Here is a 13,623-nt window from a genome sequence, read left to right as displayed (position 1 = left end):
AGTGAAAGGCCAGCCTGGCAACTTAGACCTCATCTCAAAAAGTTAAAGGGGGCTGTAAAGATGTAATAGCTCAGTGGTATAGGGCGGTGGTGGTGCACGGGTGCACACCTTTAATCCCAGCACTTAGGAGGTAGAGCCAGGCGGATCTCTGTGAGTTCGAGGCCACTCTGGGCTACAGAGTGAGATCCAGAAAAAGGCGCAAAGCTACACAGAGAAACCCTGTCTGGGGGGAGAGGGGGATCTTTATGGGCTGGAGAGATGGCTCAGCGGTTAAGAGCACTGACTGCTCTTCCAGAGATGCTGAGTTCAATTCCCAGCAACCACATGGTGGCTCACAACCATCTGTAATGAGATCTGGCGCCCTCTTCTGGCCTGTGGGCATACATGCTGTATACATAATAAATAAATCTTAAAAAAAAAAAAAAGACAACTTTAAAAAAAAAAGCTCAGCGGTAGTACACTTCACTTCTATGTGTGAGAGCCTAGGTTCAGCTCAGTACTACCACCAAACACACTTTCACCTTAGAGAAACTGAAGAATGTATTTTTATTCTTAGACAGTTTCCTCTGTGCACGTTGTGTATCTGGGTCACTTTCACTTCCGATACTCTGTCTTCCACTGTAGCTGGACCCCCTTCTCCAGCAAGTTTTTCTTCTTCTTTCATGTCTTTTTTTCCCCTTGGGACCCACTGAGTTTATTAATTGGAGATGCTTGCATGAGCAGGATGGGAGGGTACTGAAGCATGGGCAGCTAATCAGTGGCAATGCCACTGGAAAAAATGACTCCTATTGCCCAGCAAACTGCCAGTAGTTTACCAGAAAGGGGTGTGGCCTCCTGAGCTCCACCCCCATCCACGATGGAGTGTTCACGGCCTCGTCTAGGGCAGATAAATACAGGTGTTGTGAGTTCCTGACTGCAGTAGCCATGTGCTGCCCATGAAGCTTACTGAGCCTTGGAAGGAATGATGACAGATGTTCTGTTTAGAGCTGAGCACTGAACTGTTAACTCTCAGCACTTTGACCCAGGTATTAGAGACTTGTCACTTTTTCCTTCTGATTTTTCTAAGGAACCATTGAGTAGAAGTTCTGGGTGCTGACAGTAGTTATTTCACGTTTTAGCTGTTTTCCTCTATCTGCAACAATACTTACCTGTTCATATGTTAGATTAATGGCTGAGGGTATATTTATTCTGAATTGCTAATATTCAACCATTAACATAGAGATTCTCTTAAAAGAAATACTACACATTTGTAACTTGAACTGACATAGAAATAGAAACATATAACACAAATGGTCACAAAATTCAATTCATAGATCCCTGTTTTTGATGAGAGCAGTCAAGAAAGAAACTGGCCAGGCACTTTAGGAGACCCCAAAAGTAAATGTTTTCCTTGGCTTAAAATCTGAAAATGTCATTGGCCTGCTGCACAGTTCTGACCTTGACAAAGCTAGGGATACCAGAAGGGAGGCCCGTCTCTTCCCTAATGAGCATGCCTGGACCATGTCAAGTTTGAGCCAACTGTCTGGCTCCTCCCCTCCCTGCTCCAGTTTCTGCTGCAATTACAATAAAAAGCTAAGATTAGCAGCAGTTCCTTGTAATCCCATTCCCAGCATCTACCCTGCTACACAGGAGCTCTGCCTCCTTTTAAGCTCCCGCCTGTCAATCTATAATAAAACTGCTTTCTAAACTCATCCTCTAGTTGCCTGTGAATAGCATTCTTTGGGTTTACACACAAGAACCCAGAGGCCACTGACTCCGTAGAGATTTTCTGTGACCATGAGCTTCAGGCCCCGCAGTTTTAAAGCCCACCTGAAGCAGGACAGAAAGCCGCCTTCAAAATGAGACATTCCATTTTCCTTACTATTTCGAAGACTGTTCTGAGACCTCTCTACCTCAAAGCTGTCTTTCACTTTACCAGTACATTCCACAGCGTGATAAACTCTTGGGAGATCACGTGAATTACGCCTCTCTGCCATTGCCACCTCTGTCATGGGCTTTCTTCATTTACTAGTCTTCACAATCAAAGACCCAGAATGCTTTTTTTTTTTTTTTAAACACAGTAGAACCTTGTTTTTTTTTTTTGTTGTTGTTGTTGTTTTTTTGTTTTTTGAGACAGGGTTTTCCTGGAACTCACTTGGTAGCCCAGGCTGGCCTCGAACTCACAGAGATCTGCCTGGCTCTGCCTCCCGAGTGCTGGGATTAAAAGCGTGCGCCACCACCGCCCGGCAGAACCTTGTTTTAGAAGTCAAGTTCCATGTGCATGTCCCCTGTCCCCTGTGCTACAAAGCAAAGTCTGTGATTTAAAATGACATAATGCATGCAAGAATCTTCGCTTGTCCCCTTGGGGCAGCTGGGAGTAACTCAATGTGGTGGTGTATTGCCTGAGTTTAGCCACTGGATGGTAATAATGTGAAGATTACTACTTAGTAATGTGAAGATTCTTATACCACATTCTGAAGACAGGTCAAAAAGGATACATTTTTTAGTTGGCTTTGGCACTGTAACAGTGAGTAGATAAACTGGAGGCAGTGGAAAGCGGTTCCTTCTGTATGTGAGGACAAGTCTACCTCTTTGTGGCAATGCATGATGCCAGTCATCTGGGGTCACTTTGACTTTGCTGGGCTTATACTTTTAAACAACAAAAAGTAAATTCCTAGACCAATAAGATCAAAGATACAAAGTTCAATCCCTGGTTTTTGTCTTTTTTTATTATTATTATACTGAACAGAAACAACAGAGTGGTAACATTTGGTGCACAGATACTGGTCTGAAGGCCACAATCTGAATACTGCTGAAAAGCAGCCAGTGAATCATCATTTTGCATAACCTGAGTGAAAACACAATTCCAGGTCACTTAACCTTGCTAAGCCCTGACTTAACACATCTGGGCCAGCAGACATGTATGATGAGGCTTTTTATGACAGCTCAACAGTAGTGTACTAACCTCTCAAGAAGCACTAAATATAAGGTGAAATTGAAAAACATTTGCATATTAAACACTTTTTTCCATTATTGTGCTAGTGTGATTTTATGAATGGGGAAAAGAACAAAAGAAGAAAATGGATTCAGCTGATAAATACAGGACCTTAAGAGCTTGTCTAGTGCCCCTAATACAAGCATAGTGAATTGAAGGTCCTTGACAAAACCCTATCCTTTCCAGGAAAGTGTACCCTCTTCTACTGTGCTACCCTTGTTAGTGGGGGAAGAACCAGAGGGCACACACAGGAAGTCAGAAGTACATTTCACCCAGCCATGGTTGCAGCCAGATACTCCAATGACCTGTACTGAAAAACTGCTGAAGCACTATGTACTGTCAGCTCAAAGTCTCAGTGATTCCAAGACACAGGAACTGATAGTCTGTAATCTGCAGTAGACAAGATCAATGATGACAGCTTGTGCTTTTTTACTCCCAACAGTCCTTCTGAGACCTTAGATACATTCAGTGTGCCCTTCCTGTGCCAACATAGGTACCCTCAATCTCCACATTCCTGGAAGATGAATCATTTTAGAGGCAAATACACAAGTCTACAGGTTTTATGTTGCTTATATCACAATGGCCAGTGGCTAGCTAGTTGTTAGCCAATTCTAAATTGCTGGCCAGAAAATCTGCTCTTTAATACTGTATTTACCATGTCCAGAGGCACTGCTCCAGCAATGGAGGTCAAACAAGTCTTTAAGGTTATGTGAATAGAAAGTAGTCGACTAGACCTGGACCCCAAAGTTGTAATAACTATAAAAATAACTATTCTTTTTTTGTTGTTTGTTTGGGGTTGTTTTTTTTTTTTTTCCCAAGACAGGGTTTCTCTGTGTAGCTTTGTGCCTTTTTCTTTAGATAACCAAAAAGCCCTTCAACTAAAAAACAGCACTACTGTACCAGAAAAGGTAGCCCCAGAAAAATGTCAGCATTGGGATCACAGACCTCCATAGCTGAGATCAACCAATTCTCCATAAGATCGAGATCTCAATGCATTCACTTTGGCCACTACAGTGATGGTTTCTGCTTCTTTCCAAGAGTCTTGAAATGTCAGTGTACTGTACTTCCAGCAAGGAGCACTTCACCTTCCTGCCCCAGGGAGGAAAAGCGGAAAAAGACACAAGCGTGAAAACAGCTCTGGGAGAAAATGGGTGCGGGTGGCTGGAGAGAGCAGTGGGGTGAACACGTCACAAGTCAGGGAGGTTACGTCTGGTAGGTAAAGGGATTTCCTCATAGGTTATTTTGACAAAGGGGAATTTCATAGGTAGGAACCAATATTCAAAGTTATAAAACAGGTAGAACTCTCTGCGCATAATCACTGAATCAAAAACTTTCAAGAGACTCAACAGAAATTCTTTGGTTGACAAGCGTGGTTTGAAGGGGTCATAAAATTTTTTTATGACTGAAGCAAGAGTCTTGTTTCCTTTTGGCCCAAAAATAGATGTTTCATTTCCCAAGTAAGCAGGTTCTCCACTGTAAAGAAATACTCTTGTATAGTTTGTTTCTATCTTCTTGAATTCTGCTCCAAATTCTGCCAATTTCTCATACGTCCTTAACACAAATTTCGAACAGTCGAAGGATTCAAACCATGTCTCGGCCCCTTTCCCTGGGCTGGCCTGGACCGTCCATGTCTCATAATAAATCCCTGTTTCATTGTCCTGCTTCACCCACTCTGCCATTTTGTTAAATGTGTTTCCTAGTTTAAGAAAAGCAACAAAATCAACAACTGCTTATAAAATGTTCTGAGACCCAATTAAGACCAGGATGGATGAATAAGGAATGCTGTAAAACTTCAATCCCACAGCGGGAATGCAAGCTTAGCTACATTTCCTTCCATTCTTCAAGGCCTCTGAACTGCAAACACAAGACATAATGGGGATATAAATAGAACTCTTCAAATTAAGCTATGGTCACAGTGATAGTCAAGAGTACGAAAACACATAGGCAGTAGCCATGTTTCTGCTTTCAGCAAGTCTTGGATTCAGAAGCAAACAAGGAAAGGGAAGCAAGAACTGGAAGAGGGAAAGTGGAAAGACAAAGACGTGTAAGGACGAGAGAAGGACCAAATGGATGCACTGGCAAGAAGCATGGGATGCTTAGTAGGCGTGGCTGCTGAGGTACAGCAGCTCCTGCCTAAGCTACATGCGGCCTCTCATGTGTGAGTACCAGGATTCCCTCTTCTCCCTGTATTTCGGTTGCTGGGGTACCACTGACTACCTACCACACAAATTAACCAGTCAACCAAACTGGCCACTGACTGTGAGATTCACTGACTTCACAGACTCCTGGTGGCTAAGCCTTCTACTCCATCTTGCATCAGATCAGAAGAATCTCTCCAAATACTTAGAGAATGCTGCTCTTCTGCATGGTACAACCCTCATGTGGGCACATTTAGACACGACAGATGTAGGCCCCCAAATCCCACTGTCAGCAAACCTTTCCTGCCTTAACACTAGCCTAGGTTCATGATATAAACAGCAAATCTGTCAAGGGGATCACTGGGTGCCTTTTTTACTTTTAGGGAAATAAAACTACAATGTTATGACACCCACTTTAGAACTGGAGGCATGGTTCTTAGTAAGCAGCTTGGAAAAGCTGGACTTGCAAACACTTTGTCATAACATCCAGAAAAGATCCTGGGACAGCAGTAACCACAGGCAAGATGAAGAATGATTTGACAAGCTTAAAATTCTGGCAGATGGAAGCATTTTACAGACGAGCGATCACTGTTTCATGACTGTCAGCTTATGTGAGGAGAAAGGAAGGTGTGAACTGGCTTGGATGTAAAACAAACTGAGTATTGCTCAAAGAGAAGGCTCTCACAGTTGGGACATTGGGGTGCCTTGCATTAGAAAGCAGAAGGAAAAAAAGATTAGAAAAGCAGTGTTTGTTAAAAGACTGCAGGTTACATATAGAAGACCTCAACTATAGACATGGCCTGTTCCATCCAGCTCTGAGACTGCAAGTGTCGGTCACGTCACTGGCTAAACTCAACCGGTAACAACAGTTCCTTACCTGTAAAAACCAAGGTCTTCCCCTCCTCCACTAGATTAGGAGTTAATAAACACCTTAAAAGTTAACACATGTTGTGTACAAACTAACCAATAGAAGGCTAATTAGCATCACAAATAACTTGTTCATTTCAGCACTCTGCTTTTGTGGACAACCACCATGTAGAAAGTAGGGTTTACACATACTATGAGCAGGCCCTGAATTCTCCACAAGAGGCAATGGGCCAGTATGTTACCCAAGGTCACATAATTAGCGACTGACAAAAAAAAGTTCCTGTGATAAAAAAAAAAATCAACAAGGCAGAATGCAGCGAATGGAAAATCACAATTGTGTTGTCAACTTTCCAGATGAACACTTAAACATCGCTCAAGTGGGTTGAAATGTATTGGCACATACATTTCTGGGGAGGCGGTGTACCAAAATAATTAAGAGAATGGCCTGTGGGCTTTCCTATTGGGGCTGGAGTCCTATTACTACCTGAATAGCTTTAGTCTGGATCTCAGCTTCCCCATCTGCACAATGGAGACATGGTAATGATCTCAGCATCTGTGATGCTGGTAAGAGACGTGCTCTAAGCAGAGCATTCAGAACAGGGCCAGACCCAGAAGAAGCAAACCCTTAATATTTCTCCACCGAAAAATAATTGATAGCCACCACTTTTTTTCAGATATAGTTACTGGGCCTTCCTAATGGGGCCTTTTATGGATGCTGAATCTGTATTTTTGGTTTTGGTTTTTTTTTTTTTTGGATTTCAATTTAGCTACACACAGCATTTGTTTCATCCATGTTTATCATGGACAGAGCAGAAGATGAGCTCCGCATCTCCTAGCAAGGCTCAGCATCAGGGTCCATTTGGTTCAAGGTGTAACGGTACCAGGAGCACAGACTACAAATGATCACCATGAGGCAGAAAGTAACTGAAATTCAGCGAGAGAATGAAATCTTCCGCTTGCCTATTGATAGAATCATCAAACAGTACTTCATGTTTGAAACTTACCGGTCATGGTCGCGACTAGAGCTAATGTCCCATTTTCCTTCCAGTGTTGATCATCAATTCCTTCAAAAAAGCAGGCTGCTCCTTGGTTACACCAGAATGGAGCATCCATTTCGGGTCGAAGGTGAGGAAAAGTACAGTTGCCAAGCTGAAAAAGCTCATACCATTCCATTGTGTAGTTCTTGCCAGTCAGCGTACTCCTGAAGCCGATAGCATCATGCATAATTTTCTGTGTAGAGAGAACACAGGTGTAAACGCGGCTGTGAAGCAACCATGGGCCGATTCCGCCTACCTGGGAGAGTTTGGTACACCACAAATGCACACCAAGTAAAAGAAGTGCTCAAGGGGCTGGCTCCACATCTGTGTCACTATCCTTGTGGTGACACCCATCACTGTGGTTTTGGCAGTGAGGGCTCGTTTTACCAGGGATGTGAGCTGTGTGAGGACACTTGAAAAAGCTGTCATGAATGTTCCAGGAGAGAGTGCGCCTGTCTCACGGGTGACTGACTGAGCTGGGAAAGGGCTTACAGCAGAGCATAGAGACCAAGAAGTGATCCCTGCCTGTCTTGCCCTTCTTCTCATTCCCAGGAATGAGCTGGGTACAGATGGAGAGTTTACACTGTTGCCATGTAACCCTCCTGAGAATGCGTGGACTCTTACAGCCAATAGAAACAGTCTTCGTTCACAGACTGGAAGGCTACAGAGGGAACCTGCCCAACTGGTGTAGCCACGAGCCTTACCAATCTTACCTTTTCTGCACCAAAACATATCCTGGTTCTTACGCTTTAATTTACAAGAACAGTCAGCGATAATTGGAGCTACAGAAGCCACAAAGCAAGGGTTGTACATTTAGGGACTTCCCCAGAACTATGGACTATGACAGATTGGGTCTTTGTTTTGGCAGGTGTTGGGGTCTACGTGCTGGGCTCTTAGGTCAGAATGGTGCCTTAGTCTGTCTAACATGGTGTCAGCTGTGCTGAGGTCTGGGGGCCCATTACAAAATCCTTCACAGCAAACCAGACGAAGGACAGTACCCTTGTTACTCACTAAAGCCTTTGTTTTTTGAGACAGTCTGATCATGTAGCCCAGATTGACTCTGAAGTAGTAATTCTCTTGCTTGGATCTTCCAAGTGCTAGGAATGCAGGTGTGCAGCACCATGCAGATGCAATGGTAACTCTTTCTGACCACCAACTTAAAGATGTGTCGTCTCTATGGGCTGGGGAGATGGCTAGATGGGTAAGTGCTTACTATACAAGCATGAAGACCTGAGTTCAAATCCCTAGCACCCACCTAAAAGCCAGGCATTTCCACTTGTGTCTATTACCCCAGTGTTGAAGGGAGAGACAAGCTCACTAGCCAGGTAGTTCAGACAAAAATGTAAACTTCAGGTTTAGTGAGAGACCCTGTCCCAAGGGGGTAATGTGGAGAGTGACATCCAACATTGCTCCTTCAGCCATGTCATGCTTGTGAATAGTGAATAAGTATAAGTACACACACACACACACACACACACACACACACACACTGTATCAATAAATATGATCTAGTAACCATCTGATGACTCATTTAAGTCAAAGGAGTAACTAAACTACTTAAGCAAAGTTACAAGGTCAAGATGCATTCTTACAAAGTGTCCCAGGAGGTCTCCATATTTAAATTCCCAAACAGGGGCTTGTAGTCTTAAGACTTCGATGATGTCATTGTCCTTCATAACTGGGATGGGTGAGCCAGTAGGACAGAAGGTATACTTAGCCTGACAGTAGGGGTCTGGCTTCGGACGGAAAGAGAAGCGTCTAGAGAGAAAGAAAACCATCAAAACCATCAAATGAGATCATAACAGGAGCTGTTCTTCTAACATACTTTGGAATCCCAATTTTCATTTCGGGGCGCGATCTCTCTCTCTCCCTCCCTCCCTCCCTCTGTTTCTGTCGGGGGTGTTTCATGTGCACATGTACAGGTACAGGTGCCTTTCCCTGATTGCCTTACACCTTTATTTTTTGAAACAGGGTCTCTCACTAAACTGGCTAGCCAATAAGCTTCAAAAATCTGCCTTCCTCTGCCTTTCCCTCCATAAAGTTAGGGTCACAGGTATACACTGCCATGCTGGTTTCTACATGAGTTCAGAGAATCCAGGCTCACACCTCGGGGACTGTGCTGTGGGCACTGAGCCGTCTCCTCAGTCCTCAGCAATATTTTTTAAGGAAAATATTTGAAGCTTAGATCATTGTGACCAAACATAAATGGCCATTTTACTTGTTTCCGTATACACACTTCCAATGATGTGTTAACTATCGAATCATAAAGATTTGGTATTTAAAAATAAACATTCAACTAATTTTCACTGAGGATCTACTATGTATAGGACTACACTGAGAAGAAAGGAAACAAAAATTATAACCCTGTTCCTTTCCTCACCAAGCTCGGGGCTGGGGCTTGGAGAAGACATTAAGTCATACAGTAGCTGTGGTAAGAACTAAACTAAGGAAACAGACTTAAGGCACAGAGGAGGAAGAAATCAGTTTCAATTGCTGGGATGGGGAGCACTATTAGGAGAAGGCTCTAGAAAAGAAAGCTAGGCCAAAAAGGGAAGGAGAATTATTATAAGACACACAGGAAATATCTCAGTGGTTCTCAACCTTCCTAATGCTGCGATCCTTTTATATGGTTCCCCATTTCATTGCTCCTTCATAACTAATTTTGCTGCTGATATGAACTGTAATGTAAACGTCTGATATACAGGATATCTACATGAGACCCTTATGAAAGGGTCATTTGACCCTCTAAGGGGGTCACAACCCACAGTTTGGAGCCACTGAAATATCTGAAGGGCTCCAGCAGCTGCAGACAAGAGTCCGGGCCTCAAGACAAGAGCAGATAGGGGCTAACAAGTCTGTCACTGGAAGTATGAAATGACACCCTACAGCCTGAGACATGGGGATCTTCACCCCCTGCATGAGCTAGGGGATTTAAAAAAGCAGATCTGATCTGGCTGAATATACCAAAAAGCCATCCTTATTGTACGAATTAGAAGAGTCACAGGGCTTAAAATTCAGGCTGAGATCAGTCAGGAGACTGCAAGAACGCTAAAACCAAACCAAAACCAAAACATCAATAGCACACAGCAACTGGAATAGACTGGGACCATGGCTCAGCACACTTGTCCCCTGATCAACTCCCGGGCACCGTGCGGAGGAAAGAGGAAGAATACTAAGACCCCACAGGTTCCTGCCAGTATTTCATTACAGTCTTAACACATGAACAAAACTTCTTTAACCGGCTTACCAAACCTATAGCTATATGGGAGCTTCATTACCCACAGAAAAATCTACTTCAGGTCAAAAGTAAGTTTCTAAGTATAACAAATGTAATTTCCATAAGGGCAAATATACCAATTGTCAGGAGGGAATGTCAAGCTGGGGCTTCTTTGGAAGCAAAAATCAGTCAGCTTCCTTGTCCTGGTATTAAATAAAATACTTTCGGATTTACAATCTCTTCCTTGTTTTATTGGATATTTAGTTTTTGTTTCTTGTGAATATTTTTATGAAAACCAGCTTCGACCCTAAACCTTTTTGTCATATACATTAAGCAGAACCAGTTCATGAACAGAACACAGGAATATTTAAGTTTGGCAACAGCTAGTTTTCACTAGAGATGATCCTGCCAATGGTAGCGCTAATACCATTTCCTGTTTTCTGTTCAGGTCATGTGAGCATGAAGACACTGAGTAATTTTCCTAAGACCACACCAAGGATGAGCTGGTCGAACCAGATCTGATCTGTGGACTTCAGAACCAAGAGCTCCCTGGAAGACCACCCCATCCTTCATCTTTTCAGCTCATGCTGTTATGCAAAACACTCGTTTTCAAAAGCTGCGGTTCCTTCCACTTTGTGATGTCCACACCAGGCTCCCTCCACCACCACCCCCAAGCCCCCGCCCCTGGTGTTTCGTAAAAAAATGTAGCTAGGTCAAAGACTCCAATCAACTTCTCAGGTCCAGAGCCAGCGGCTTCAGGTAGAAGTGGACCAACGAGGTGATCCTGATTGTCCCAGGGAGGAGATAGATCCCCCAGGTTTGGAATTTAGAGCAGTAAGATTGGGAAACCCGGAGCACACCTGGGCAGGCGACCTCCCTTGTAATTCCGCAAATGTTATGCAAAAGACAGCTAATGGTAAAGCATGAAATAAATTTAGGATGTCAAACGTGTTTTAACCTGCTCTCCGAGTCAGTTAGTTGTACCTAAAAGTCACTTAGCGCAGTAATCTCACTCTCCATTCCTCCCAGGACTCGGGATAGCCCTGAATAGGTGAGGACCCCTCTGCTTCCAACTTGCTGCTAGGAACCGGGCTCCAGGGGTCGCCCTGTGCCCGCGTCCCCAAGCATGCCGGGGTCATGGGCTGTGCGCCCTCCAAGTCCCCGCCGCTCCCCGCTCCGCCTCACTCACTTGTAGGGCACCGGCCAGCGGCGCCCCGACGTCGGGGACGCGCGCAGAGCCGCCGCCAGCCCGAGCAGCGCCAGCGCCCAGCACCAGCCCGCTCCGCGTCGCCCCGCGCGCGCCATGCACGGCTCCCTGGGATCCCCGTGGCTCCCGACCCCGCGGCGGCCGAACGTGCGCGCCGCCGCGACGGGACAGGCGGGCGCGCGCGCCGCCCTGGGCGCGTGACCTCCGAGCGCCTGACGCCTCTGCGGTCCCGGCCTGAGCGCCTCTGCTCCTCCACCGCGCGTGCGCCGGAAGCTAAGCAAAACAAAACAAAACAAAACAAAACAAAACAAACAACAACGCCCTCCCCCCTCCTCCCGGAAGAAGCGTGGGGTTGGCGATGCAAACCTCCCTCCAGCCTGGTTTATAGTGCGAGACCGAGTCTTGGAGAGTCTCCTGGCAAAGGTTCGAGATGTTTCATCCTGGATGATGTATTTTCCGAAAGGAAAATCCAAGCCTGTAAATGAGAGGAGACAAAGTTTCTCCGTGGCTGAAAGAGCAGGATGCCATGATGACATTTTAACTTCTACTAGGGTTGGAGAGAAACACTATTTCCTTGTAGTTCTGGGGCTGATTTTATCTGACTTTTACTTCAGGATGAGGACTAGCCAGGCAGGTTGGTAAAGTTCAAGGTGATCTTCACTCTCTCATTATTCTGAGAAGGGTCTCCAGGTTGCTAGAGGGTTCTGTGGAACACAAACCCTTGACACTAATTTTCCAACCACATTTAACGCAGAGCCGAGGATATTTTGATGTTAACTAAAAATGAATGGCGTCCTCAGAGGTCTGTGGGGCTTGGATATCCTGTTAACCTCAATCGTGAGAATAAGACCACTTCCACCATTTGAGACAAATTTGGAGCAAGCTGGATTTTGGATTTTGATTGGGGTGCACCCAAGAGCTGGCCAGTGACTGCCTCCTAACTTGGGTTAAAGAGAGCAGTCCTGAATCCATTTCTTGGGGCCCTTTTAAGGAGTAAAATCACAAGTAGTTGCAAAACAGGTTTACAGAAGAGAGAGAATGGTAAGGAAATTCAGGGGAAAAAAATCTCAAAAAACATGGTCCTCAGGGAGGGTAAGAGTATGCTCAAAAGTCAAGGTCATGGGTCAGGTCCCAGGAAACAGAGAGCAATTCAACTCTTATAGTAAATAGAAACTTATCTTTAACAGTACAGTATAATGGCTCCTGCCTTCAGGCTGGTTCCTCATTCCCCCTGGACTTACGTTTCCATGTCAGATCTTTGATAGGGGTGATAGGAAATCACACTGTTGGGCTTGCCCGGCGGACCGCCTAGTTATTTCCAGTTCAAAATAGCCATTTACGGGTCAAACATCTCGCAGGACTGGGACTCCGTGGCTTTACATGGTTGCGTGTGCACAAGGCCATGTAAGGCCATGTAATCCATGTGCATGTGTGGAGTAGCCACACGAGTTCCTGTACCCATGCACGGCCCAACCTTTATAAAGCCAGTGTCATCTTGTATGATCTTCTTCTTGTCTCCTCACTCACGTGTGTGTTTCATGCAGGCCTGTCACATTCTCTATCCTCTTTAATAAAAACTCTTCTGTGGTCTTGTCATGTTCGGGATGTTTTCTCGCAGGGTAAGAGTTGCCAAAATAACTAAAAAGGGGGATGTCTGAATAATGTCATTGAGCAACAATGATTCTAGAATTGTTTTCCTGATGAGTGATCAAGTTAATGACACATCGCAGAGCACAGGGGCCGATTGTGATAATCAATAGAAATAATATTAAAAGGGGGAGAACCATCTTAGCCATACTGGCCAATCTAAACTTGTTTGAGAAATTAGATCATCAATTTGGTTGTCAATAGTACAGAGAAATCAGAGTCATTAAAAAAGCACATTCCAGTAAATTGCTGACAACCAGGCTTAAGTTTAAGTAACAGGTAACCTACAGTAGCTCTATTTTGAAGAACAGTTGTTCTCAGATCTCCCATGTCTTGATTAATTCTGCTAATATTTTTGCTGGAATATTAGTAGCTTTTGAAATTAGGGTATTTCAGAAACCTCTCTTTGTAGTCCAACAAGAAGTCCTAGCACAGGGGCAGAAAGGCTGTGGTAGCAGCAACTGTAGTGGGATCTAATAGATGTAAGGAGTCACCAAAACTTTCAGGAAGAGCTCTTGTTATTCCATTCATAAACT

General features: G+C 44.5%; 1 protein-coding gene across 2 annotated transcripts; it reads right to left on the bottom strand.

The window, feature by feature from the left end:
• Positions 1–2,681: 2,681 nt before the first annotated feature.
• Cln5 (CLN5 intracellular trafficking protein) lies at positions 2,682–11,674 on the bottom strand. Of its 2 annotated transcripts, none has more exons than XM_036199843.1 (4): positions 11,423–11,674; positions 8,609–8,774; positions 6,984–7,209; positions 2,682–4,670 (listed from the first exon to the last, which is right to left on the bottom strand). In XM_036199843.1, exons 1-4 carry the CDS (start codon positions 11,536–11,538, stop codon positions 4,162–4,164), a joined length of 1,017 nt encoding a protein of 338 aa, XP_036055736.1. In that variant the 5' UTR covers positions 11,539–11,674; the 3' UTR covers positions 2,682–4,161. The 2 variants fall into 2 exon arrangements, with proteins under 2 accessions (XP_036055736.1, XP_036055737.1); XM_036199844.1 differs by lacking the exon at positions 11,423–11,674 and adding an exon at positions 11,218–11,392.
• Between the last annotated feature and the right edge of the window lie 1,949 nt (positions 11,675–13,623).

This window comes from Onychomys torridus, chromosome 9 (assembly GCF_903995425.1).
Source record: "Onychomys torridus chromosome 9, mOncTor1.1, whole genome shotgun sequence".
NCBI lineage: Eukaryota > Metazoa > Chordata > Mammalia > Rodentia > Cricetidae > Onychomys > Onychomys torridus.
This window is presented reverse-complemented; position numbering and strand designations above follow the sequence as displayed.

What these genes read in the sequence shown, in the direction of transcription:
- Cln5 (XM_036199843.1), bottom strand. Translation starts at nt 11,538, where the DNA reads ATGGCGCGCGCGGGGCGACGCGGAGCGGGCTGGTGCTGGGCGCTGGCG. An exon ending in CGCTGGCCGGTGCCCTACAA is followed by an intron (nt 8,775 to 11,422) that starts GTGAGTGAGGCG and finishes CTTTCTCTCTAG; the next exon opens with ACGCTTCTCTTTCCGTCCGA. An exon ending in GAGACCTCCTGGGACACTTT is followed by an intron (nt 7,210 to 8,608) that starts GTAAGAATGCAT and finishes CTCTCTACACAG; the next exon opens with AAAATTATGCATGATGCTAT.